This window comes from Trichoplusia ni, chromosome 6 (assembly GCF_003590095.1).
Source record: "Trichoplusia ni isolate ovarian cell line Hi5 chromosome 6, tn1, whole genome shotgun sequence".
Lineage (NCBI taxonomy): Eukaryota > Metazoa > Arthropoda > Insecta > Lepidoptera > Noctuidae > Trichoplusia > Trichoplusia ni.
The window spans coordinates 9,714,667-9,742,043 of NC_039483.1; the positions used below are offsets into that span (position 1 = coordinate 9,714,667).

Genomic DNA, 27,377 nt, shown 5'->3' on the forward strand with positions numbered 1-27,377 from the left:
TTATAAAATAAATTTTACTTTCAATTATTTTATTTATGTACTACGGAATGCAAACTTCATCTCTTAATTTTGGAAGACATTCGATCTTAAATATACAATAGACGCTTACATACTATACAAATATTAACAGCCTTGTTACTAGGCAAATCAGCCAAAATATTCGAAAGCAATAATAATGATTAAAAACACTGGACACTGGGATTTGGTATAAGAATTTACAGAATTGACACTGAAAAAAAATATTAAAATAAACCCGTTAAATTCACAAACAAATGCACATCCTCTTAGCATAATAATAACTTAATAATTACGTAGTTTTTAAACAATAAGTATCAGGTAATAACAAAACACAGACTTGCTTATATTTGTAGGACATTAGTCATATAGACTCAATAAGAATTGTTTACTAATAAATAGGTAATTAGGTTCCATATCACACTGTCGTACGAATCTTTTAGCTATCAAAGTATTATTTCCCCATAAATATTTACAATACTCTTTTCAGCAAATACTGAAACGTAGCATACGTTCCTAAATGTCTGTCTGTCTCCCTCTTATCCCTTAAAATGACTGAGACAACATGAGACTTATCAGCAACTTTCAAGCCCCTTAGACTTCAAGACTGATTGGTAAGTTGTAACTTGCAATACATCTTGAATTACAGTACTTAGATATTTATAATATTCTATGGCCAGATTTTACTATGAACTCTTTGGAAATCCTCAAAGCTGTTTAATTTTAATAACACCGGTAAACGTATTCTAACATGATTTCAATTTACTACGCTGATCTAATATAAGATTCTTCGGCAATTCGGCATGTGGTGATCCCATCATGGCTCCAATTCTGAAAAAGTCCATCAGGTCACCCGATCTCTTGAATATCTTTTAACATGAATATGAATCCAGTGCGCTAAAGTTGGTTGCGGTTATAATCGCCATTAAACCATGATTTGTATGCTCTTGTTTTATCTGTGTATTTTTTTCCCATCAGTGGGATCAGTGTGTTGGTGTCTTGGTGTTACAGCCTGGACATGTTCTGCGTGATGTCAGTCTGCGTGAACCGTGGGTTTACTGAAACACGGGGTTACGTCATCACTTGGCTAGAGGTTGTGATGTATGAGGCTTAGGAGTGAAAAGTGGGTGAAAATTAGATGTGCGAATAAGTAATGTGCGAGATGAGAGAAATGGTTTTGTATTTGTAGGTCGTGAATTATGTGTGAGGAAATAAATCTTGGACGAATTTCACAAATTCTCGGTAAAAAAGTATTTAAGGTTTTTTTCACTTAGACTTAGGACTAGCATTCGTGGATCACATAAAATGATTATCCTGCGTGGGTATTGAACCCGCGACATGACGAGCTTAGTGGGTTCGATGTGGTGACCACAACCAGTCGGCTATCTGTGCAGTCTAATATTATATAACATGGATAAAATTGTAGCTTAACTGTATTATTCTTGAGCCTTTATGGCTCTGTATTTTACCAAAGAGTTTCACTTAAAATACAATAGTTACGTTTATTTACAATTACTTTTAATACAATGTAGATATTGAAAGTAACTCACCTAATACGTGTTGGTCTATACTGGGTCCGTCGACGAACCGACTCGAGAAACCTTTACTCAGGTCTTCAAACAGCCTCTGATGACTCTCCTTGAAGTTCCACAGCAGGAACTTATGTCCTTCCTTCTCTAGATCTAGTATCACAGATATTAAGTTCTGGAAAAAGAAAGGAAAACGGTTATTAAATTTTATAGAAATTGTTACACTAAAAACGTTGTTCTAACAAAGTATTCGGTTTTTAAACATGAAAATGAGTCTTTTAATTGTCGATTAATATTAATTCGAAATCAAAATCAATTCATATCTAGACCGCAGCATGGTTTTTTAAACTATATATACTTCACTTACTATACTGAACTTTTTGAACGTCCTGTCTATATCAAACGAAATTCGAAGTTTGTATGTAAATGACTTGCTTATAACAGACTTTACTAAGAAGTCTAATTCAGCTCTTTCCTACTTCTTATACAGTTTAGTTTCGTCTATCCAGTATGCCTTTAAGTATTTGTGGGGCACTAGAAACATGTTTATTTTTTAAATGTATGTGAGTGTGTGTGTACCTGCGCGACCCCCAGGTCGAGGTGTGAGAGCAGGCGCGCGTCCAGCACGAGCAGGTGCGCGCGCGCGGCCACGCGGCGCACGCGGCCGCCCGCGTGGCCCGCGCACGAGTACGACAGCGCGCCCGGCAGCGTCAGCGACACGCAGTCCTGGTTGCCCACCTGACGAGTAACGCTCAACGTTCATGGTCGCCTGGTCACTCGATACTTGGATATATTCTTTTCAACTTTTACTGGTTTTGCTCAAAATTTAACAAAATTTAACTTACTAGTTAACTGCATCTTTGGCATAATATGGGCTGTGCAATGGTTTATCTAGCAAGTTACTAACCATTTAATTAATCACATATCGCAACTAAGAACAACATGGAAGAAGCAGCAATTGAATAAATGTCATTCGAAAAATCGAAATAGCTTCGGAACTCAAATGACACTTACTATTGATATACGTAAACAGAATGAAGCTGGACCAATGAGGTCAAGAATCTCTTATATCTGCTGCAACATCAGTGACAGTAATTACCTTGAACTCGGTGACAGCGAGTACAGGCCTCGCGGCGTGTGCGAGCGCGCGCGCTACGTCCGCGGCCGCGCCGCACACGATGCCGTACTCCAGCCCCACGCACGCGCCCGTCACCACCGTGCCCAGGAACACCAGCAACTCCCACTCTGCACGGACATAGGGACCAGGGTTACATGAATGCTAAGGAGGTGATATTTTCACAACCACTTCTGTAAGATGTATCAACAAGAAAAAAGATCGTGGTGGCCTTGCGGTTCTACGCATCGATTTTCAAGCATGAGGTACAGGTTCAACCCCAAAACAGGCAAAGTAATAATGTGACTTCTTCAAACTTATGGGTCTTAATTAAATAGAATGTTGAAAATATATATTTCAGAAAGACAATAAATACAAATTTAAGGACTACTCACTGCTATTCCGCCACAATTTGCCAACGATAGAGAACTCCATGAGGCTGAACATGGCGACGATGATGATGCCGGCCAGCGTCGCGCGCGGGATGAAGTAGAACGCGTCTGACAGCAGCGTCACCGCCAGCAGGACTAACATTGCTGCACATAGGAATTATTACAGTATTACTTTAGTTGATTTTAAGTGCACGGATGACCGAGATGACGGACCTAGTGGTAGAGTGGTGACTTCAACCACTAAGTTCGTACCGCGCTAAACACGCCGTGATCGACATTTGTGTGATCCTGGATTCACGAGTACTTTTTTTGAGTCTAGGTGTATCTCGTACACGGAATTTGAATGATTGTGTTAACGACAAATTTTATTTTGAAAAGTTACCAGAGACGTTATTTTAACACATGCAAAGGAGATTTTATACATTGCCGGTTTCATGGCATAAATAAGAAGAAATAAACAATAATGTCACTTATTTATTTACTAAACTCTGTTTCATACGCCTTATGCAACTGGGGTTCAAATACAGTGGCCTGCTTTAAATATCATCTACCAGGAGACCAGCTCTGGCAGGTTTACCTTTGAAGAAGCAGCCAGCGGGCGTGACGACGCCGCTGGCGTGGTTGAGCGCGGTCCGCGTGAAGGAGCCCGTGGACGGCATGGACTGCGCGAACGAAGACACCAGGTTACACATACCGATGGCGATCATCTCTTGTGTCGCGTCCACCGGGGCACTGCCCGCTGCAATCAAATAAATACGTAAGTAAGAATGGAACAAATTCAGTGTTAAAAGGATACAACAACGCAGATCGAACATGATATTTATGCCCCATGTCATAATATGCCCAGAAAATTAAAAACGAATAACTACTTACACAATTACACTGAATTAAGCAGACATTATTCGCCTTTCCGTGCTGGTTTTGGAGTCGGTTTATCTATTATTAAATACTAGCCGTTTCCCGCGGTTTCACCCACGTAGCACCCGATATCGTGGTAACTTTACGGTTTTCAAATATGTTATTTTTTTGGCTTTGCCGCAATTTTTTATACTTTCTCACCGCTTAAACCTTCCCTGGGCTTCTCCGAATATTCGTGAAATATTTGAATATTGAAGACCAAAACGAGCCAAATCGGTTCAGCCATTTTCGAGTTTAAGCGAGACTAACGAACAGCAATACATTTTTATATACAAGAAGATCATTAATCAATTAATTATCATAATAATATCACTATAACACGAGCTTGAAGCTGCTTACCAAAAGCTTTAGCGATGGCTATGCTCTCCAGTATAGCGACGAGCGGGATGACGATCCCCTCGCCACCGAACACCGTCATCATGTCGTCGAAGTTCAGCGTCTGGTTGTTCACCACCGTCTCGAAGGGTGGTGGCCCAAAGTCTGGAAGACCACCGTCAATTTTGCCTGGAAATAAAAATAAGAAAATGCATTAATGTGTGTCATTTTTTTTACTAATGATGGAAAACGGTAGTTGAATGGTACTAAGAACACAGATGGTGACAGAGGTAACTTTTACTCAAAAAAATCATATGCGGCCAATTGTTTCACTGATGCGACTGTTTTTCTCTCTCTCTTTCAGTCTTAATGACTAAAGAATGATAGAGAGAGAGCGAGAGCGAAAGAGATACGATTTAAAAAGTTAAATATTTGCTAATTTTACTAAGTAAGGAGATAAAACGGAGGCAAACAGTTTCAATATGATGATTACGCAATGTCCATTAGTAGAAGAAGAAAGTAATGTGTCATGCACAAAGTACCAGGCGCTCATAACAAAAAGGCAGTAGTACTGACCGGTGAGCGCGAAGGGCGTGAGTCCGCGCAGCCGCAGCAGGTACGCGAGGATAGTGGCCCCGAACACTACCAGCGCGTTGCGAGCTCGCACGGCGTACAGCCAGCCGCCGGCCACGCGCGCTAACGCAGGAGACGTGTTGTCGGTCACTTTTATTGTGGCTCGCTGGAATGAGGAATTACACGCTATAGTATTTATGCGTCCCTAGTACATCGTTTGAACATGGACTTGGAAAGTGACATTTTTTTTGAGTAAAACTAGTTTTTTTTCCGTGCAACATTGAAGTAGAGATATTGTGACCTTATTTATCAAAGTTCGGGAAAATAGTTTCTGCATAAAAACAATCCAATAATCAATACGTACAACGTCCCTCGGAAATATAGATAGTTCTCGTTTGTCTTGTTGAAAAAGCTCGAAAGTTTTTGCTATTAAGTTTCCCAAACACCCCCTCACCCATCCATAAAAATGCTCAATTTTATAAATGCAAGGGATAATAATCAGCTACTTACTTTAAGCAATAATAAGGCGACAATCGTACTGATTCCCAATACTGTGTCCCATAACTGTACTGTTTTTATGTTTTTGAAGAAGTTTATCATTGCATGGATAAATGTATCGCCTGACGATCCTAAAACATAAAAAACTCATAAATTAGTCGTCACATCAATCAAATAAAGCACAAAAGAATAAGCGAAACACGATCCTCTATGTAAATATGGTTAATGACCTGTTTCATTTTATACCAACTAGTATCTATTCATAAATTATTCAAGGCAAACGACATTACATACTAAAAAAATATTAATCATCGTTAGACGAAATCTGCTCACTGGTTTTTCCACATGTTTGTAATGAAATATCGTAATAATAATTTGTGCCAGAAATATTATCGATCGAAATATACCAATTATTGAAGTCTTAATTAAAACAAACTCTGCTTGGGACCTATACACGCAGTCTACACAAAAACGATACCTATAGTAGAAATCATTACGACGGCAAACAATTGTTACGATCAAGGTCTAACAAGTTCAATTGATGATAATAAAAAACAAAATCAAATGTCATCATCTGATTAAAATCTTTGATTAACCGTTTTATCTCGGACTAAGAACAATAAAACTTTTAATTGACCAATTAATTAGACTCTAAATATTTCCTTATTCTTAGCTAAAATTAATGTTATCCATACGACGCCATATTTTTCTTGTAAGATTAAAAATATATTTTTACAAGAAAATATCGATTCGTCGTAATCTTGAACTTGATTATTTATGGAAGACAAAAAGGCAAGACTAGCATTGATATTGAATATAAGAGAAATAAAACAATCAACGCGAGACGTTTTTGCATCAGTCTGTATGTCAAGGTTATACATCAACAGATTCAATAGACAAGTTTACTCAAATTACTTTTTTTGGTGCTGTATTTATCATAACTACAAACGAAAATTATTAGTTTTTTTTCTAGTTGCATTGTAAAATTATGCATGTAATTAAATCTATTAAAACGCCGACAAACTGACTATCAGATTATCCCAAAAAAAGGTCCCAATTATAGAGGTCCATTATAAAAATATAAGATTTTCTTGCGCTTTGTAATATCTAACAGAACAACGTTGTAATATCTATCTTACACAAACAAGGGATTGTCAAGAATCGAGAGCTCATAAAGCAAGACTGAATATAAGAAGTCTCGCTTATTCTACCACCGCAAGAGTAAGTTTTAAGTTTTTATAGTATTTTTAATGAAATATGTGATCTTACCTGATATACTAAACAATGACTTCAGTTGTGACGCACTAATCTGCATCGCCGCAGCTGTTGTGAAACCGCTTATTACTGGCGACGATATGAAGTCCAGTAGAAAACCTGAAAATAATAAATGAACTAGTTAAATCTTTCTCCGGATGAATACAATGTAATACCAGCCTGTATTCGTCCCACTGTTGGACACAGCCTCTCTTCCCGTATAAGGAGTGTTTGAGCATTGGTGATTTTACATTTGGAATCCAGGTTTACTCACGTTGTTTTCAGAATTTGTCAGAGGTACGTATAACTTAAAAAAGAAACATATTGGTACTTTGCGTTGGGATTGAACCCGCATCTCGAGCGTACAACTCCATGTAAGGAAGGATTGTCCGTTTATTATAAAGGGTGCAAAGTAAACGGCCAGACACAATGAAAGAAAATGAACATAATGTTGTACCCTAATGCGTCACTTTCCCATTCGTTATAATAAGCAATCAGTCATCACTACACTCTACATAACTATGATTCAGGAGTTAATATTTACATAAACACAACTTTCTCTGTTAGCATAACAGGGCGACAGACGCCAAAGAATAATGAACGTGCGATAGCTATGCTAATCAATACATTAATTTGAATAAACATGCTAGATAATTCTGGTGGGGTCAGACAGAACGCGGGGACACCCAAACATAGAAGATATAATGAACAAAGTTCGGCTTGTTTCATGTGTTGATCCTAAGAACTAATTGTAGTTCCTATATTTAGATTATTGAGAAAATAGATTTTAGCCCAGGTTGAGAGAAATCTTGTATTGGCTCGGTCATGAAGGTTCTCTTAAAAACCTGCGAGAATGCTAGCGAATTGACGATACGATTGACCAACGTTGGCGAAAGTATTGGGGACAATGTGCCAAGATTTAGTTATACAGAATAAGCCTGCGCTGCAGATTGGTAATTTTAGGCTCCAGGTTACCTCACGATGTTTTCTTTAACTAGCTGTTAATTCTTCAATAAAAGTAGACATCACTTGGTAAGAGTCATATTGGAATCGATCCTGCAACTCATGGAACTGCAAGACCATCGATATCATAAAACCGATTCGTATTATCTGTAAAAAGTAAGTTCTTACCTAGTTGTAGTATTCCCAGCAGCATGATGAAGCATCCTGATAGGAACGATGCCAAGTACGCGAAGTCCGCCGACTTGGCCACGTATTTGGCAAGGAGCGCGGACAAGATGGCGGTCGGCCCAACTGTCACGTCCTTACAGCTGCCAAACAGCATGTACATGAGGCCGGGGAATATGCTCGAGTATAGTCCTACCTGGAAACCACCAATCAATATGTATTTGTACAAGAGAAGATTTGGCTCGCGAATTCGATTGTTTGAAAAGCGGTCATAGCTGTAAAATTGGTCTGTGTTGGATCCATGGTGTTACCTACATCTGGGGTTTACCCATTAATACTCAAAACCCTCAATAAAGTGGCTGGTCAGTGGTCTGTCCAGCTATAAGTTTCGACGAAATGACAACCCTATTATTTAAGATATGAAGCGTAAACGAAAATAATGTAGCAAACATGCTCATATCCACTTTTACAATCTTTTGCCTCTATTCTGTTATTGTAGAGTAGTATATTATTATTCGTATTAGTAGTATATTATTAATACTAGTATTCTTAGATGTTTCTAAACAACTTTTTATACCTCTACAAAATACACCCGTTATCGCCCACCATTCACCACTAACACATTTATTATTATAAACATGTATTACTCATTCATAAACTTCGTAGTAAAGTTGTTGAAGGCAACTATGTTTGAATGATCAGTTTATATCGGGATATTAAACTTTCATTGTAACCTTAAGGCAAATATTATACATGCGCTTTGGAATCATAAGTTATTGTGGACAGACTTAAACTTTAAGAACAATACCAGTCAAATGTGAGTCGGACTAGCGTCATTGAGAGTACCGTACAATTATGCTAAAAATAAACAAATCGTTTGTGTGACAAACAAATTTGTAGAAAAAAAACCTTCAATATATTTGTCAACTCAATCGTTGCTTAAAGTCGACCTTTATTTTCATCAGGAATACATAATCTGCGAAAATTTCAACGGTCTAGCTATCACTGTTCATAAGCTTCAGTAATAAAATACCTTATTGTTGTTAAAATAATTACTAATTCTCCGTTAAATTAGATTCACACTTTTTTGCTCAAGCAACAGATTTCAAGGCTACAGAGCTTAACCCAATACACGAAAAGCTGATCAACAAAACAAATTGTATAATTAATCTCTTGACAAATCTAATTTTAAGCGTAAGTCTTTTGAACGGCCATCACACCGCTGAGAAACCGCTCAGTCTTGCAGTATTCAGCAGCTGTTATAAAGAAGTGTGTAGAATCAAATACAAAAACTATAACAACTCCATGTATCACTTTTCGTGCAAATAAACGTTTTCTACTCCATGAACCGGAGGTCAAAATTAAAACTTTATATTTAATGAAACTTCTATTTGGCTTTACCTGTGGAGGCAAACCCGCCACCATTGCGTACGCGATGCCTTGAGGTATCGACGTCAATCCTACAGTTATACCTGGAAAGAAAAATAACACAATCAGAAACACTCAAAGACAATATACCAGAAATAGGACATACATTTTTTATGAAGTTATACAATTCACAAAGGGAAAGCAAAAAATAACTTTTGAGCTCCAGATGATTCTTAGAAAATGTCTTAAAATATAAATAGGTAAAACAAAAAAGAAAATATCACAACATTCAAATTGTGGTTAAAACATTGAGCAGATAAAATTAAAGAAAACGAATTTTCCTCAATTAAATGTGAAGGGAAAATACAGGGGAAGGTCGTTGACGATAAAATAAAAAAGTTAATATTGAACGACATTATTTTATCGTAGTATACCAATATTGTACTAGAACTCAAGTATGTTTTGCTGGTCCAAAACAGTTAATGATGTCAAGGGCTGCAACATGATTACAAAAATGCATTACATTTTTGGTATGCGCTTTGTAGTATAGAAACTTAATCCGATAAAATTGCCGGAATTTCAGTATACTGCCTATTAAACCTACCTGGTACAAACAAAAATCTTTTCTTCAGGAAACGGAGCTAACGTTCACGGCGAAAACCGGGATAAATATTGTTTCCCACTATTTTGTTATACATTTCACTATAAGACGAACAAACAATTAGTGTGTTCAAATTATAAAAGTTATCTACTTACAAAAATAAAATAAGAACGTCTACAATTTAAGAACCATTTCGAATTCAACTTGCTATGTGATCCGGATTCAAATCAGACAATTCCTCAGTTTACCTCAAGCGCGTGGGAAGATAAGACTGGATCTACTTATTTAATTTAGACATTATCTGGAAATGTATTATTCCATGAGTAAACAGACAATTAACATTCAAAGCACAGGATATTACGGTTATTAGTTAACACTTAGGAGTTAATAGCCGTGTTATATATTCACGGTAACTGGTGTTAATATCGGCCTAAGGAGACCTGATTTCTAATTTTGACGCGTTTTTGGTGTAAACTTACACGACGTACATTATTTACTACAACTGAATGACATACTATGTAAAACATGTAACATTATTCTTGTAAAGAAGGCACCATAAGTCGCCATATAATAGATACCTATGTGTGACCCCTCCACATGACCTTTGAAATTAAGATACCCTGACGGTTTCGCTTCGAGTAGTAAAAACTAACAAAAAACTCGTCGAACCAGTGTTAGTTTCGCTCTATATAACGGCTGTGTAAGTAATATCTGTGTAACATTTGAATATAAACTCTATGGAACCCGGATAAATTCAACACTAGGAAACTGGGAAAGTACCGCAGACTCTGGTCCAGACAGAATTATTTCTGGGCTTAACTCCAATAAAATGAATAAAAACGTGCGAAAGCTTTTCTTTTAAGAAATTAACATGACACAACACACAGATTTCACTTTTTTAGGATAAACCGTTAAAAATTAAATATTCAAATACCCTATGTTCACAGTTATGTTTCAAACAGCAGCTGTTATCATTGGTTATGTCATCGCCAAACCGGTTGTTTCGTCGGTCAAACGTTACATTAGCACAGTTTCATGTAAGGACTTGCTACTGTGCTACATTTGGCACACTTTTATATGTGATTAGTATCCTTATCAAAATTCTAGTCAGATCGCTTTAAACTGAGTTTTTATGATGGTGGTTTATGAATGTACTTGACCTCGCGTTTAGCTATCAGACTGACAGTCAGTCACTGACTATCCCGCTGTCCACAGACAGAGTAAAAATATATCACTTCAAAAACTAACGAAGTTTATTTATTATTGTTTATTTATTAAGAAGGCACATGGTAAAAACAATAAATCTGGTGAAATGTCCAACAAAACTATCGACATAGTTTGTCTGTTGGATCTTATTAAACGTAGATTTGTATCAGTAAGTTACTATGCAACTTACTGAAACAAATCTATGTTTAATCGGACTGCACCGAGTGGTTGAGGTCTCCACGCCAAACCCACGTGTTGCGGGTTCAATCCCTACGAAGAAGTATGTGTGATCAACGAATGATTTTCCTGGGTCTGGGGTCATTTGTAAAAGTGACTGAAAGGTCTGTGAAACCCTCCACGAAACAAGGACTGAATTCCTTGCTGTTGGAGTCGTTTAAAAATGATTACCGTTTTTTTTACATTGATATTATCTTGCATCAGGTGCATCAGGTGTATTACACATCCCTCGCCCCTTTTCTTATTGCTTCTCTTAATGTCAGGATTTGACAAGAAAAATAATAGCTCATGTAATTTATGAGTAACGCTGACAGCGAGTGTTTAGTAATAGTTTCGAAGCGTGAGTAATATTGAAAGAAAATAAATTTCATGTTAAATGTTTTGATAAAGGCTCTGTTACAATGTGCAAAAGTGTTACAAAGTACATCTTTTTGTAGTGTTGTTAGATATTGTGAAACGGGTTTTCTTTTGTCATAATATTATTGAAGATTCCGATGCCGAGATCATTTAAAGTCTATACCATATGTAATATTCGTGTGTAACTTCAGCTTCTTGTTTCGGATATTTCATCAATTTACTAAAGTGAAGATTTATTCAAATTAAAGAAATACAACTTAACCTTAGATAAGAAAAAAATCGTAAAAGAACAGTGTAGTCATTGATGAGGAATATCGCACGTCATTCAATTTGTAATAATTCAAACAGATTGAAAGAATTTTAGATTTTTATTTAATTATTCGGTTTTTAAACTAACAATCGTTTGAAATTCATAGAAAACAAACACGCGAATTTAAAAAATAGAAATCTAGATTTGGGATCACTGAAAAACGTAATCGATCTATATTATAAATATAAAAGACCAGTATGAGACTGGTTCGGTTAGCCTTATTATTTGGGTTAACCATATGAACGATGAAACGGATGAAATTATCACCTGAGTGTGTCATTGCATGCATTTAAATCCTCATTACGATGCAAACGTGTCTAATGAAAAACAAGATAAAATCTTTAATGAGGTATTTTTTACAGAAGTATATTTTAAAAACATACTTTATGGAATGTAACAATTTCCGGATTCAATTCGAATATTATTTTAGAAATAATGCAAAGGGAGTGTTTTGTTTCCTTGTGCTAATGAAATTTTGTGTGCTTATTAAAGTAGGTCTGAGAATAGCACAACATCTATTTTTCATAGCCCTATTTTTTTTTCTTATATAATGTTTTATTTCTGTACCTGACAAAACATTGTTTGCTGGTACAGCTGGTACTATACCACATTACAGACTTATTCCATTATGTTTTTAAACATATACTATGTTCAGCCAAAAGCTACCAGGATAACATAAGGAAGAAGGTAACTTACCGGCAATGGCGTCTCGCAGGAGATAGTCGAAGCTGTACTTGGGCAACCATATTGTGATAGGTAGCCTGCGCTTCCAGGACTCCATACTGCAGAGTCTGGACGCCGTCCGGCGCAGTCTACTGTGCTTCACGTTACCTGGTCAAATAAAAAGTAAATTAACAAAATTAAGGTGAATGATATACGTGGTGATCCACGATTGCTTGTTCCCAGTCTAGGAGTTTTAGCTCGCGACTTGAAAGTTTGTGAAACTCCCGAGACACAAGGATTAAATTCCTCAGGGCGGGAGTTCCTTTTTCTAAATAATAACTAAAAAACAGGCTTCCATGTTGAAAGAAACTAAAAGTTGGGATAATTTTTAATTTTGAAATAAATTTACGCTATTTACGGTACGCAGACCGGGAATTGGGACAAATTAAGATTCCAAGATTTTATTACGTAGCTGCGTAGTTACAAGTGAAGTAAATAAAAACGCGTTAAAAAGAAAATTTAATTTATTATCTAGGTACAGATGTCACAGGAGCAAATAAAAAATTCCTCATATCTGGGTCGTAAATAACGTATACACGAAATCACATTATCACTGCCGTGACTAGGAAAACCTTGATTTTTATTGGAAAGGTACAATGTTGATTTAGTTGCATGAGTATTAGAGGCATTGACCTCTTATCATTAATCCTATATTAGCTAGAGCAACTCCAAAATGCTAAGAGTAAAACAAAACTACAGTTTTCAAATTTCAACCAATTCCAAAAAGGAGGAGGTTCTACTTTGGTCTGATTTTCTTTTTGTATCTTTTTTACCTCTGAACTTCGGGCTGGATGAACCGATTTTGATGTTTTTTTAACATGAAATGGCTGTTATTTGTTTTTATTGTAAGTCAGTTGTACGTTTTGTTAAATATTGTAAGTCTGATGATATCAGCTATTATAGGTAAAATAATTGTAGGTCTTTAGTTTAGTAAGGCTTACGTTACAGAAATTTTGAATCGATAAACATTTAAGGTTTTCAGACTATCGATGTGAATTTTGTTTCTACATTTTAATATTATTAAACACAAAAAAAATGAATCAGCCAAATGGTTTCAACTTGATAAACGTCATAAGATACTTTAAAAACAATGGTTCAGCCGAGACACTACGAAGTATATACACACGCCTGTGGGGATACCAATTAATGGGGCTGTCTGTACATCATTAAGAGGCATATTGGTTAATGAAAAAAAATGACTTTTTTGTGCTTTTGCAACGATAATGTCTATCGGTGCAAAAGCACAAAAAACGTCAATTGGTTGAGGAAAATTCGTAAAAATCTTAAAAATTTACATTCCTACAAGTTTTTTATCTCTGTGTTCATAGAACCTGATTGTTTACTTAGTAATGGAGTTCCACCTGTCCACACACACAACCGCAAAATTCGCCAATACATGCGAATAACATAGCAATTCAATAGAATAAAAAACAAATAAACTTTTGGAAAAACCTTTCCGGAATACGAAATGACCTTGAAGTAGATAATAAACAATAGAAATTCGAATAAACAGGTACTGAGTGAAGAGGTTTCACAAGTGGCTCTAGTTCAACGCTAATCACAGAAATTATAGCTATCAATATTAATCAGCACTACTTGTGCCGAACTGCCATGTAAAATATGATTTATTCATTTTGCATGTTTATTTGTGAATCAAACGAAATAAAAAGAGAATTTTATTACTAATAGAATTTTTTGCTTATATTCGTTGGGGCACTAGGATAGCAGAAACGTAAAGGAGAAACTTTTTAGAAAGATACTACAAATGCTGCCTACCTTGACATAGCTTGACATAGCTGAACTGATACGTTTAAAGAATCTAAATTCGCGAGTTTGAGTTAAATATCGGAAAATGTAAGGAAAAGAGCAAACTGACTCACCACCAAAACAACCAAAGGAGATCATATAGAAGACTGGCTGAGAAGCGAAACTTCAATCAGTTTTAAGTCATCGATAAGTAAGTAGTATTATGCTATCTCTGTCACGTGACAATGTGTATTGAGGAGCACTTAAATAGTGACAGATAAACGTAGGTACCTTAAGGTACCCACAGTCAAATGACTTTAATAGATATGTGAATTTTTCTATATTCGGATAATAGATGATTCTGACTAAGCAAATTTACAAAAAAAACAAAGCTGTTTAAAAGTCAGTACACTCTAGAAAAAATAAGAATGAGATCATTAGATTACCTTCACAATGAAACTTTCTTTAAAACACAATAAAAGAAAAGTCGCAGGATTGTTGTAAACGTAAATTGTTTAAATAACATTGTATTCTATGACTAGGCGCTGTGGGAAATTATGAGGTTATTATCGTTTCAGTGCAGTTCGATTAGATACCTACCATCAGCGACTGCCGTGTCAGAGTGAAAAAACTGTTTGTTTCCATACAACGCTATAACACATACAAGTGCTATCATTTTGTTAGTACTTAGAAGGAAACATAATCGTCAAATGTATTGCAATGCATTGAAAACAATAAACGCTGTATTTAATCCTAGTTGTTAAAATAAAGTATCTACTTCAATATTTTAAATATATAATCCAATTGATAAAAGCACCAATATAAAACTGTTCACACTTGAGCTTCACGATACGATTTCTGAAGACCTAGCTAATTATAATTATTTAATGATACCGCATAATTATGGCAAAAGAAAAGATCTTCAGATTTTCCTGCTTCGAATATTTTCACTAATCAGATTCAACGTTCCTAATCAGAATATACCGCAAGTAAATAAATAACGAAAACAATGTATTTACCCATAACTTCAATCATTTTCACACAAAACTGAGCACAAATATAACTATATCAATGTCCACTTATTACATTTCGTAATATTTTTACAACTTTTATGGATGTTAAAATGCCGTAAAAATACGATAAGTAGGAGCTGTCAGTGAGCACGCGGCTGCCTACTCCGGCGTCTTGTGACGAACTGAGGTGGTACGCAACTACACCGTGACTACACTGCGTCTTCAACGGAATCCTGCAAACGATTTGATCCAACGCAAACACAACTTACAACTCATTGCTTTTCGCACCCGTAACTTTTAAAGGTTCTTACGCAGGAAACCAGCAATGGAAGCCAGTATTTATACATAGGCAAAAATTTAAAAATTAAGATGCGATAATAATAAGATATTTCGATTGTCACAAGAGTACATTGATCCATGCTTTAAGGACTGAAATATCAGTGATGCAAAACCTCCTTTCTTCCGTCCGGGGTAAAATAGAGAGGTATGCTGACTCCACCGAAGAACTTCACTTCACCCTTCCTTTGTAGCCTGGCACATTGGTACCACCAAAGTGAAATTTTTCATTCAATACTATATTTTACAACGCATTTTGGGGTAGGTTTTTTTTTTAATGAAATCGAATACACGTCTACAATAATTTAGTTTCTGCATCAAGTTATGCAAAAATCTACGAGTAGCTACGTAATCTTCACAATCAATTTAAACATTTCCGCCTGAGTTAAAATCATAATTACTTAATATCGATTCATAGTTATAAAAACGTAATACATGTATTGTTTTAACTTAATTTTTAATACCTTCCAATTTTTTTTATGAAAATCATAGGTTGGTACAGCAACTTTACTTTTATTTTTATACTTTTTTTGTGTGAAATAAAAAAAGAAAGTATACCTTTTGGTCGAAAAGTGTTACGTATAAAATTATAGGCGAAAGACTAGATGAAAATTATAGATTTTCAGAAATATTTTTTTCCTATTTCCAAATGGTGATGGCATTGTGTTTTTTTTTTTATTTTTATCGTAAATTATCATTGCTATCAAACTTGGCACTAACCTGTAGATGTCCTATTGCTGGGCAAACCAATTTCCATATTGGGTAGATTTGAGTATTGATCATTACCAGGCTAGCTTACCGTAATATGGTAATAACAGATTCCATTATTTGGAATCAAGTTTTCTGGATGCTATTCTTAAACTCTACGAACTAACGATAAGAGTATCGACATATCAATTTAAAAAGTTATTATGGTCCGATACAAATCCATACATAGAATCGCAAGTCCGAATATATGTATTGAAATGATTAACATAAATAAGAAGACGCACATAATACGAATAATGAGCATTAATCCAAAAAAATGAAAATTTGCTATACGTACTATAACCCAATGCAATACTGGTCTGCTGTCCGGTATTCCATGGCAATCATGGCTAGCAAGGCATTAACTTAAATTTGCTTTGGTGAGGAAAGGCTAAACAAAATCTCTGTGTATTTTTCCTGTCCTTACGCTGAGTTTCCAATTCAACTTCGTTCTCCTAGGAGGAAATGGCCATCATGATGGAACATTACTCCTTACTCTAAAATGCTATAATTCAATATTAAGGAAGTTTAATCAGAGAGGATCCATCAAGTGGGGTCAGTCTTAATTTTCCGTCTTGACTCTCCTTGTCAATGAGTATTTTCTTCCCGAAGTATTTTTTTCTCTAACATTAAATGTGCGATTACAACCTGGAAATCCAATAATATAATATCCATTGTTAGCGACGATGACAACTACGTACACCTAAATTAAGTATGTTATAGTTTTTGTTTGATTAACGTTTCAAGTTTCTTAAAGTTAATGAGTTTGTTTACGTTTGCAATCAGTTATAGGTGTACGTAGGTATATATTGAAACATTGTTTATGTTATGTTAAGGTTTGTTTGCAAATGTTTAGGACTATATGATGTGTGCTAGGGACTTAGACTATGGTTAAGAACTAAGATTTAGTTACCTAAGTGTTGTCCATATACTATTTAACCCTGAAAAACCTAGAAAAAGGTTTTATGTAGAAACAATTATTGATAGGAATTGTTTCATAAGTACCCGCAATTATTTAGAATTTGTTGTAACTAACTCTCGGTAGGTGGCGACGCACGTAGATTAGTTTTAAAAGTACCTACATAAAATTCACTTTTTAGTTACCGATTCTGTCACAGGGGGCAGCACCATGTTGTTGTCATGATTAAGGTGCGGGTTTTTGCAATTATCTTTATTTTAAGACATTATTTTATGTAAATAAAGGTATAAGGATAGGGTTAAATAGGGTAAAAAGGTCTAGAACATTTGTAAGGGACGCCTAACTGCCGGGATAAGCCTCTGGAAGGGTTTCTTGCCGGCCGGCGCGGGAACGCGGCACGCCATGATTGGCTGGCGCCAAATACGCGCCCCCGTGATTGGTCGGCAGTCACTATAAATAGAGGGCCCTCCCGGCGGTTAGGCATTCCACATCCAGTGAGCATCCGGAAAGGAACCTTGGAAGGCTAGGAAGACTAGGAAGCCTAGAAATACTGGGGACAATAAAGAACTATGTAAGTACTGCACAATTATCTTTTACTGCGTTGAACCCCTGCTTCTTTGTATCCCGCCAGTGCCCGGTCCGAACCCATTGGACCAACGGACCAACCACAAATACAGTCCACTCGCTGTAACATTTTTTGGTCCTTTGTCGAGCCGGATTGGGTTATAATACGAAGATGCCAAATACAAGATCGGGTTCGACGCAGTCTAAGACTGCAGGAAATAGTTCGTCGTCGGACTAGAGTATGCACACTCCGAGCGATACTGCAAGCTCCGCCGCTACGAGTATCGCAAGTATGTCGACGCTCACGAAGAGAGCGCCGACAACAAGCCTGAAGGGAAGTCAGGCTCCCGTACCCCAGTCCAAGGACGCCACCAGGAGGGAATCAACGTCAGCAGAGGCGGTACGCCCCGCCCCCCTGACACACGCCGCCGCGAAAGAGGTTGAAAATTTAAACCCCGCACGTCAAGAAGGCAGTCATACCACGCTACAGAATCCAAATCGAAGCGTTGGAATCAGGACGTCGTCGAGAGAAGGGACTCTGCAGCAGCTTGATCCTGGGAACGAGGCCCGGGACAGGGACACAATGTCTGCTCGCTCTTCGCATAGGAAGAGAGCAGAAGCGCAAGCAAGATTGACTGTGGCGTTACGGGAGCAAGAAATGGCGGAAGCACGACTAAGGGTGGCGCAAGCACAACTAGAGCTTGTCGCCGCTGAGTCGGAAGATGAAGATGGAGCTGGTGAAGAAATATACGAGCGAACTCATGAACTGGAACAGTGGTTCATCCAAACCAGCGCCGGGTCAAGCAAGGAACAGAGGCTGGTCGAGTCACAAGATAAGAAGAGCGACATTCAGAAGCTGGCAGAAGCAATAGGCAAGCTGTCCGGGAATTCGCGTGACGTCATCGCGCCGAAGTACATCGAACTTCCTTACTTCTTTACTTGATAAGAAATGGGACATCATCAAGAAAGCGAAGATTTGTTTCAAGTGTCTTCGCTTCAAGCACTTAAGAAGCAACTGTAAAGCGCCTGTCTGCAGGAAGTGTCGAAGATGGCATCACACTATCTTACACTCGGACAAGCCAGAAGTACAGAAGTCAAGCAATAAGGAAGGCGCATCAGAAGAGAAAGTCGCCTCAGTCCACAACAACAAGGATGAAGACAGAGCATATTTGAAGATTGTTCCGGTGCAACTCTACGGGCCCAAGGGACAAGTTCGTGTGCTCGCGTTGTTGGACGAAGGGTCGACCGTCACTCTCTTAGACGCGTCGATAGCCGAGAAGATTGGAGCTGCAGGAAGTCGCGAAGCACTCACAATCGAAACCGTCGGCGGGAAGGTCATAAGGAAAGATAGCTCACGGAAGATCAACTTGAAGATTAAGGGGGTTCACAGAAGGGATAAGAAGACTATCACTGCTAGAACCATCGACGATCTGAAGCTATCTGAACAAAGGGTCAACAGGAGCACTGTAAAGAATTGCCTACACTTGAAGGCAATTGAAAGGCAGTTGCTCTACGACGCAGAGCGACCGAAGTTACTGATTGGGCAAGACAATTGGGGACTCATAGTCACAAGAAGACTGAAGAAGGGCAAGCCAACTGAACCCGTAGCCTCACTCACACACTTAGGGTGGGTGCTACATGGGTGTGAAACCGGATCGAACGCCGTAGTCAACTTCACGCACTACGGCAGGGCAACGTCAGAAGGTGAAGACATTGAAGAAGTCGTCCGGGAACATTTTCAGTTAGAGTCTCTGGGGATTCAAAATCGACTGCCATCAAACGGCAGCGATAGAAGAGCATTGGAAACCTTAGAGAAAACAACGAAGCGACTACCAAGCGGTCAATTCGAAGCAGGCCTCTTGTGGAAGAAGGAAGGCGAGACCCTACCCAACAACTACAATCAAGCGTTTCATCGCCTGGTCAACATAGAGAAGAAGCTGGATCGTGAAGAAGATGTCAAGGAATATTATGAGAAGCAGATCCAGACATTAATAGAAAATGGTTACGCCGAGAAGGCCCCTGTAACCACCACTAAGGGGAAAACATTCTACTTACCTCACTTCGCCGTCGTACACCCGGTCAAGAGGAAGCCAAGAATTGTTTTCGACGCAGCAGCCAAGTATGAAGGAAGAAGCCTCAACGACGCATTGCTAGCAGGACCTGACTTGCTGCAGTCGCTATTTGGGGTGCTACTGCGTTTTAGAGAAGGCCCAGTGGCAGTCATGGCTGACATACAAGACATGTTTCTTGGTGTCAAAGTTAAGGAAGAAGACCGGGATTGTTTAAGGTTCCTCTGGAGGGGAAGCAGAGGAACAGGCAAACCGGAAGAGTACAGGATGTCGTCGATGATATTTGGAGCAGCGTCATCACCTGCGACAGCTATATACGTGATGAATAAGAACGCAGAAGACTTCAAGATCACGCACCCTGAAGCTGTGAAGGCAATAAGAAGAAATCATAACATGGATGATTATCTTCAAAGTTTCTCGCCAACCGCCGAAGCAAAGAAAATTTCAAGAGAAGTTAAAGAAATTCATACAAAGGCAAGAACTCCTCTTGAAAATGCAAGTAAATTGAAGAAAATAGACGTGTACATCGATGACGAAGGAATCATAAAGCTACGAAGTAGAACTATGAAGTTTCGTGACGGAGGAGTAAGAAAAATGAACCCTGTCATCTTGGACGGAAGGCAGAGAATCGCGCAACTTATCATAAGAAGCTATCATGAGAAGTTTCTACACGGTAACACAGCGACCGTGATGAACGAGGTCCGACAGAAGTATTGGATTCTCGGTTTAAGGGCAACAATGAAGGCAGTAGCACACGGCTGCCAATGGTGCAAACTAAGGAAGAGTACACCCGCCATACCGCCGGCGGGCGACCTGCCGAGCGAGCGGCTGCAACATCATCAGTTCCCGTTCGCTTGTACGGCAGTCGACTATTTCGGGCCGATGCAAGTAACGATCAGCAGGAGAGTCGAGAAGCGGTGGGTGGCATTGTTCACCTGCCTCACCACCAGGGCTGTTCACCTGGAGTTGGCGCGATCTCTCAGTGCCAGCTCCATGATTATGGCCCTGCGACGGATGGCGGCAAGAAGAGGGACTCCAAGAACGTTGTTCAGCGACAACGGCACGAACTTCGTCGGGGCGAACAAAGAATTGGAGGCGGCCGCACTTGAAAAGGGAATCAAGTGGAAGTTTATTCCCCCGGGCAGCCCAAACATGGGAGGCGCCTGGGAGAGGCTCGTGCGCACCGTGAAGACGGCGTTGGCGGTGGTGCTCAACGAAAGGAGCCCACCAGAAGAGGTGCTCCACACGCTGATGACTGAGGTCGAACACATCGTGAACTCAAGACCTCTCACCCCAGTCAGCATGGACCCCAACGATGCAGAAAGTTTGACCCCAAATCACTTCCTGCTGGGGAGATCGTGCGGAGCAATGGCGCCGGGAGAGTTCGAGGACACCGAGCCGGTCGGCAAAGCAACCTGGAGAACAGCGCAAAGGCTCGCCGACCACTTTTGGAGACGGTGGGTGAAAGAGTACCTGCCGCTCCTCATGCCGCGGAAAATCGACGGGCGAACAACCGTCAACCCCAAAGAAGGCGACGTCGTATTGATAGTCGACGCCGCGCTACCCCGCAACTCGTGGCCTCGAGGTGAAGTTATCAAAGTCTACCCCGGGCCAGATGGAAGAACGAGAGTACTGGACGTGCGGACATCAGGAGGAGTGCTGCGCCGGCCAACCAGAAGGGTCGTCGTGCTCGTGCCTGCAGCAGCATCGTCGCATCCAGAGGACGGCGTGCTACGCACCGCGGGGGAGAATGTTAGCGACGATGACAACTACGTACACCTAAATTAAGTATGTTATAGTTTTTGTTTGATTAACGTTTCAAGTTTCTTAAAGTTAATGAGTTTGTTTACGTTTGCAATCAGTTATAGGTGTACGTAGGTATATATTGAAACATTGTTTATGTTATGTTAAGGTTTGTTTGCAAATGTTTAGGACTATATGATGTGTGCTAGGGACTTAGACTATGGTTAAGAACTAAGATTTAGTTACCTAAGTGTTGTCCATATACTATTTAACCCTGAAAAACCTAGAAAAAGGTTTTATGTAGAAACAATTATTGATAGGAATTGTTTCATAAGTACCCGCAATTATTTAGAATTTGTTGTAACTAACTCTCGGTAGGTGGCGACGCACGTAGATTAGTTTTAAAAGTACCTACATAAAATTCACTTTTTAGTTACCGATTCTGTCACAGGGGGCAGCACCATGTTGTTGTCATGATTAAGGTGCGGGTTTTTGCAATTATCTTTATTTTAAGACATTATTTTATGTAAATAAAGGTATAAGGATAGGGTTAAATAGGGTAAAAAGGTCTAGAACATTTGTAAGGGACGCCTAACTGCCGGGATAAGCCTCTGGAAGGGTTTCTTGCCGGCCGGCGCGGGAACGCGGCACGCCATGATTGGCTGGCGCCAAATACGCGCCCCCGTGATTGGTCGGCAGTCACTATAAATAGAGGGCCCTCCCGGCGGTTAGGCATTCCACATCCAGTGAGCATCCGGAAAGGAACCTTGGAAGACTAGGAAGACTAGGAAGCCTAGAAATACTGGGGACAATAAAGAACTATGTAAGTACTGCACAATTATCTTTTACTGCGTTGAACCCCTGCTTCTTTGTATCCCGCCAGTGCCCGGTCCGAACCCATTGGACCAACGGACCATCAACCCAACAAATACAGTCCACTCGCTCGCTGTAACATCCATATTGGATAGATTCTGTAGTTCTGTAGTTGATAGCTGTACCACATTATGAAATGCAAATAAATTGAATTGGATACTGGATGTCCAGGAAGTGATCGCCAGTTAAAGCAGGTTTTTACTAAGGACTGGACTGGAACCCAGGGGTTTTAGCCTTTAAGGTTTATCAGCAAAATGACAAGTGAGGAAAAGAAAAAAAAAATGAAGATATGAATTAATGTATGAATATTCTTTATTGTCTTTCCTAGGCTCTACTAACATTAGGTTTTCCCAAAAATGCGCATCCAATCCGCATTTTTATCATAACTTGATCCGTATGCGTAATCAAATTAGTAGTACCAGTTATTTACTTTGTAATTACTCCTGGCTTCAACAGACACGACTTAGAAACCTGTCTTGTACAATAAAAAGTGGTTTTCACTTCCCCAAACATAGTTTAATACTACGAAAATATTTGCAGACATTTGCACGATTTGTCAAGTTTGTCTATGAAGTTTGACTGATAACGTTGATCTTATAAAATTAAATAGTTTTAAGAGGACGAGACATTACGATATAGACTTATACGTAATTTCGTGATAATTTTCTCGACTTTTAAGAGGGCAAGACTTTGACAGTAAAGTAGCTTATTTGAAAGTTTTATTGAATGTCTCAGAATATAGTCCTAATACGTCTCATAGATTGAAATTACTTGTTAACGAGCTAAGTACTTGCTGCTACAGAATCAGAAGGAAACTATTTATGAGTACCCTAATTTTATAATACATTAGGCATCGATTACACTAAAGATATTTTACAAAGGAACTCGGTTCTTACAGTAGGTACACGTAAGTACCAGGAATAATTTGATATGGTGTGTCAAAAATTAGAATCAAAGAGTTTTTAAATCAGGCGCTAAAATTAGTTACAGAAATTATGGTTCAAGTGCGCGGTTCCAGAATTATCATTCAAATGGAGAAGAACCGGAAAGATCCTCTATAGATTGAATGTTGATTGTACAAGTTCACAGATATGCGTCAAAACCGTAGGATGGCTTTTGAAATTTCAGCCACAACATCGGATAAACATGGTGGAAGTTTGATTTCACAGCAAAATATCTCTTTAAGCTGTAAAATCAAACTTATAACTACTTGATGTAAATTTTTGATATAAACTTCAATATGAAACCTCTTCGCTTTTCAGAGAAAGGACAGGCAGACAGACCGACGGACAACAAAATGGTCCTATAAGGGGTTGATTCAATTATTTATTGCATACCATTATGTTACTTAGGTTGTCAATTATTTTTAAGTTCACAGCCCATAATGGACGCTGTCGGGCACAACAAAAGTAGGAGAGAGGTGGTATATATATAATATTTATAATAATTATTATATATGTACACCCTCCGACGACCTCCGTGGTCGAGTGGCGGACGTACCGGTCTCAAGGTGTCGCTAGCTCTGAGGTCTCGGGTACGATCCCCGGTCGGGTCAATGTCAAAATTCACATTTCTACATTGTCTCGGGTCTGGGTGTTTGTGGTACCTTCCTTGTATCTGAATTCCATAACACAAGTGCTGTAGCAACTTACTTTGGGTTCAGAACAATGTATGTGATGTTGTCCGCATTTATTTATTTATAATAATAATTATAGATCAATGTTTTCCTTTCGTGGTAACGAACCGTAAAAACTAGAAGCATCGTATAATCTAAGTAAAGCATTAACCAACAGAAAATTAAAGATTATTTATATATTTTAATTACATGCAATTCAGACCACTCGTCTCTCATATAATAACAGAGTAAAGGTCATTGTATTTAAAATAAAACCTTATGTCTGTAGATTAAAAAACTACGCAGTCTTAAACTGTTCTAGATAAGAACACCATGACTTCACGCAAAACTGTTTGTTTGGTATCACGAAACAGAATAAATACTTCGTGACTATAACAATTATGTATAAATAGTGTAAAAGATTAGTTCGTTTATTTACTAAAATAATAAAACCATTAAATGCTTATAGCACAGACATTTTTTGTTTACACGTCTTTGACTACATCATGTCTACTAGGGAAATATGATACTGTGATGAATAATAACAGTGACTAGAAATGCTAAATGCAGCTGATATAAAACTCTTTGATTATTAGATGACATCTAAGGAATTCTGGCTTGACTTTGTGAGGCCCTTTGTACACGAGGCACATTACCAGATACTTGACGATTTATTTTTCTAACTGCTATACAAATTCATAAAGTGCCGAACAGAGGTCTAGCGCGGTTGAAAGTCGAAGAGCTCTTTTGTTGCTTTGTGTACGCAGGCACCAAGTAAATAGTACGCAATTTTCTGCGGGTTCGAAACCCGCATGGGAGAAAGAATGTGTCATTCTATTTGCATTTCAATCAGTGCCTTTATGAATTCGACGGAATTATTTATGACTTATACATACTCCTATTCGCATATTAGGGTTCCGTAACCAAACGGTAAAATCGGAACTCTACTAAGGCTGTGCTGAATATCCGCCTGTCGGTCCGTCTGTCAGCAGGGTGAATTTAATGCACTATTATAGCTAGACAGTTAATAATTTCACAGATGGTGTACTTATTACTGTCGACCGCGACGCAGTAACGAATACAACAATTAATTCGAGGCTTAGCAACGGTTAGTTTGTACATACATTTGATGGACGACCTATTTTTTTTTTATCATATTGGGACGGGAACGGGACCTTTAGTATCGAGAGTCCAACCCGGCAGGTTTTTCTTTATATTTACTAATTTGTGAGAACCCTTTTTCGAAATCAATAGTTACCTCTATTTCAGTGAATGTAATCTGTTTTTTTGCAATGTTCTGTCAATATTTTAGCCATGGCAATGGATAGGTGTTATGGGTACAATAATTGTACCAGGCGCAAAGAAGCAACAAGGAAGTCTAAGCTTATGCCAATATTATTAAACCCACATGATATATTGACACTTAATTGCAACCTACCTACTATTATAGTATATGAGATTATTCCTTGTGATGAAATCACTTTATTAGCAGATGTTTAAACTAATATTATAACAATTAAAGGATTTATTACTGTTTGTGGTTGTGAATTAAAAGTGATTTATAAGGAAGTATAACAAGGGCACACAGTTCAAAACGAAGCCTTGTTGGTGGTCCTATTCTTAATTTATTTCAAACAAAGGAGTTTCAATTTCTTTATTGATACAGAGCAGGATATTCAAGTAAAAATACTTAACAGGGTTAACACACACACATGCAAAATAGTGGCATTTACAACTGTAACCATAATATGAAATGACATGATTTTAGTAGTGGATAATAAATGAACAGATTTTATTAATTTCTATAATATGTCTACTTTTTTATCTGAGTCGCACTAATGGACAAAAGCATCCCACAAATACTCACTGTACCTAATTAGAAAAACACTGCCAAGGAATTATAAAAACCAGGAAAGCAGTACCAGCTAAGAGCATGGAAAGACAATTATTGCACAGCACATAGTAATTAGTTCAAGAAAATGCATGCATTTACACTGTTACAATGTTGACCTTGCAACTAGTTGCGAAGTCAGATAAGTGATAACTGATAACATTGATTGATCAAGACTCAAGTCGAATTAATATAATGAGGTGTTAATCTGAGAATAGGATATAGGAATAGGCTGAGATATAACGGCTAAAATATCAACAGAAGATTAAAAAAAAAAAAATAGTATTTGCAATTCAATTGTTTACCAAAAAGAAGAAGTAAGGATTACTTTCAAATTCAGTGGTTGAAAATGTTTGGTTTGGTAAGTAACCCCGCTCCAAGCAACGAAATTGCTGCAATGTATGGGCATTTCGGGAAATCTTGACAAGCATGCTGAGATGTGCATATGATTTCTTTGTATACAAAAAGGATCTAAATCCGTCACATTTTTATGAAATAATAGCTTGTTGTTTAAAGGATTGTAACTTTATTCATAATATAGGAACTTATATGAGGTTTTAAGATTGGTTAATAATAGGCAATAATTATTCTTAACCTCTTTATCCCTAACTATACATCAGATCAAATCACTTAAAGCATGATATTAAACACAGCTTTCAATAATATGCAGAAAATAATTGTATTTTTTCTAAGAGCATGCTGGTTGAATTGCCACGAGTCAGGTAAAATGCAAATGAAACATGACAAAGAGATCATTTAGGTCAACTAGATTATGAACATACAATCGTTGTATCCAATTAATTGAATGCATAATAATTGCTTCAAATATCCTAGAAATGATAACATCGTTTTGTAACTGGCTTACCCAGCAAAGGTCTTCTAGGATCGTCTTCATCCATTTTCTGTGTATTCCACTTGTTTAACTATATGATACCCGCGCAATAATGACATTAGAACAGTCTTATCAATTGAATAATGATTGAAATATAATAGGTAAATTATTTGTTATTGTTTACAATTATCAGCGAGCGCGTGACATTGACGTTGACACAACGGATAATATCAGAGAGCGTTTTGATGCTTCATTCATTTATTTCAGTTTATGTGTTAACATAATTTGCTACATAACTTAAGTAATTTAATTGGAATTTCATTGCTATTATTTTTAATTGTAATTTTTTATTTTAAATTATAAAGTAATTTATTTCATTTACACTCGCTACTCAAAAACTTATCATTACTCAGAAGCACCTTAATATTTAGATTGAGCAATTCACATTGAAGCATTTCTATTCTCATAAAATTGTATTAAAAGGTATTTGT

The 27,377-nt window shown here is 37.9% G+C and overlaps 1 protein-coding gene across 3 annotated transcripts; it reads right to left on the reverse strand.

Annotated features, from left to right (window-relative positions):
- LOC113494836 (sodium-independent sulfate anion transporter-like) lies at positions 1 to 27,104 on the reverse strand. Of its 3 annotated transcripts, none has more exons than XM_026873331.1 (14): positions 26,920 to 27,104; positions 12,512 to 12,646; positions 9,138 to 9,208; positions 7,740 to 7,932; positions 6,624 to 6,728; positions 5,367 to 5,485; positions 4,860 to 5,022; positions 4,308 to 4,472; positions 3,628 to 3,789; positions 3,054 to 3,194; positions 2,644 to 2,789; positions 2,124 to 2,282; positions 1,566 to 1,719; positions 1 to 846 (listed from the first exon to the last, which is right to left on the reverse strand). In XM_026873331.1, the coding sequence occupies exons 1-14, from the start codon at positions 26,951 to 26,953 to the stop codon at positions 833 to 835; spliced, it is 1,761 nt and encodes a 586-aa protein (XP_026729132.1). In that variant the 5' UTR covers positions 26,954 to 27,104; the 3' UTR covers positions 1 to 832. The 3 variants fall into 3 exon arrangements, with proteins under 3 accessions (XP_026729132.1, XP_026729130.1, XP_026729131.1); XM_026873329.1 differs by having other exon boundaries at positions 1 to 1,073; positions 26,920 to 27,103; XM_026873330.1 differs by lacking the exon at positions 26,920 to 27,104 and adding an exon at positions 15,304 to 15,860 and having other exon boundaries at positions 1 to 1,073.
- Between the last annotated feature and the right edge of the window lie 273 nt (positions 27,105 to 27,377).

Bases quoted from the DNA above. Each gene is read 5' to 3' on its own strand.
- LOC113494836 (XM_026873329.1), bottom strand. From the start codon at position 26,953: ATGGATGAAGACGATCCTAGAAGACCTTTGCTGG. The intron at 7,933-9,137 runs GTAAAGCCAAAT...GGTGGTTTCCAG, and splicing joins TGGCGGGTTTGCCTCCACAG to GTAGGACTATACTCGAGCAT. The intron at 3,790-4,307 runs GTAAGCAGCTTC...ATTTGATTGCAG, and splicing joins AGCCATCGCTAAAGCTTTTG to CGGGCAGTGCCCCGGTGGAC.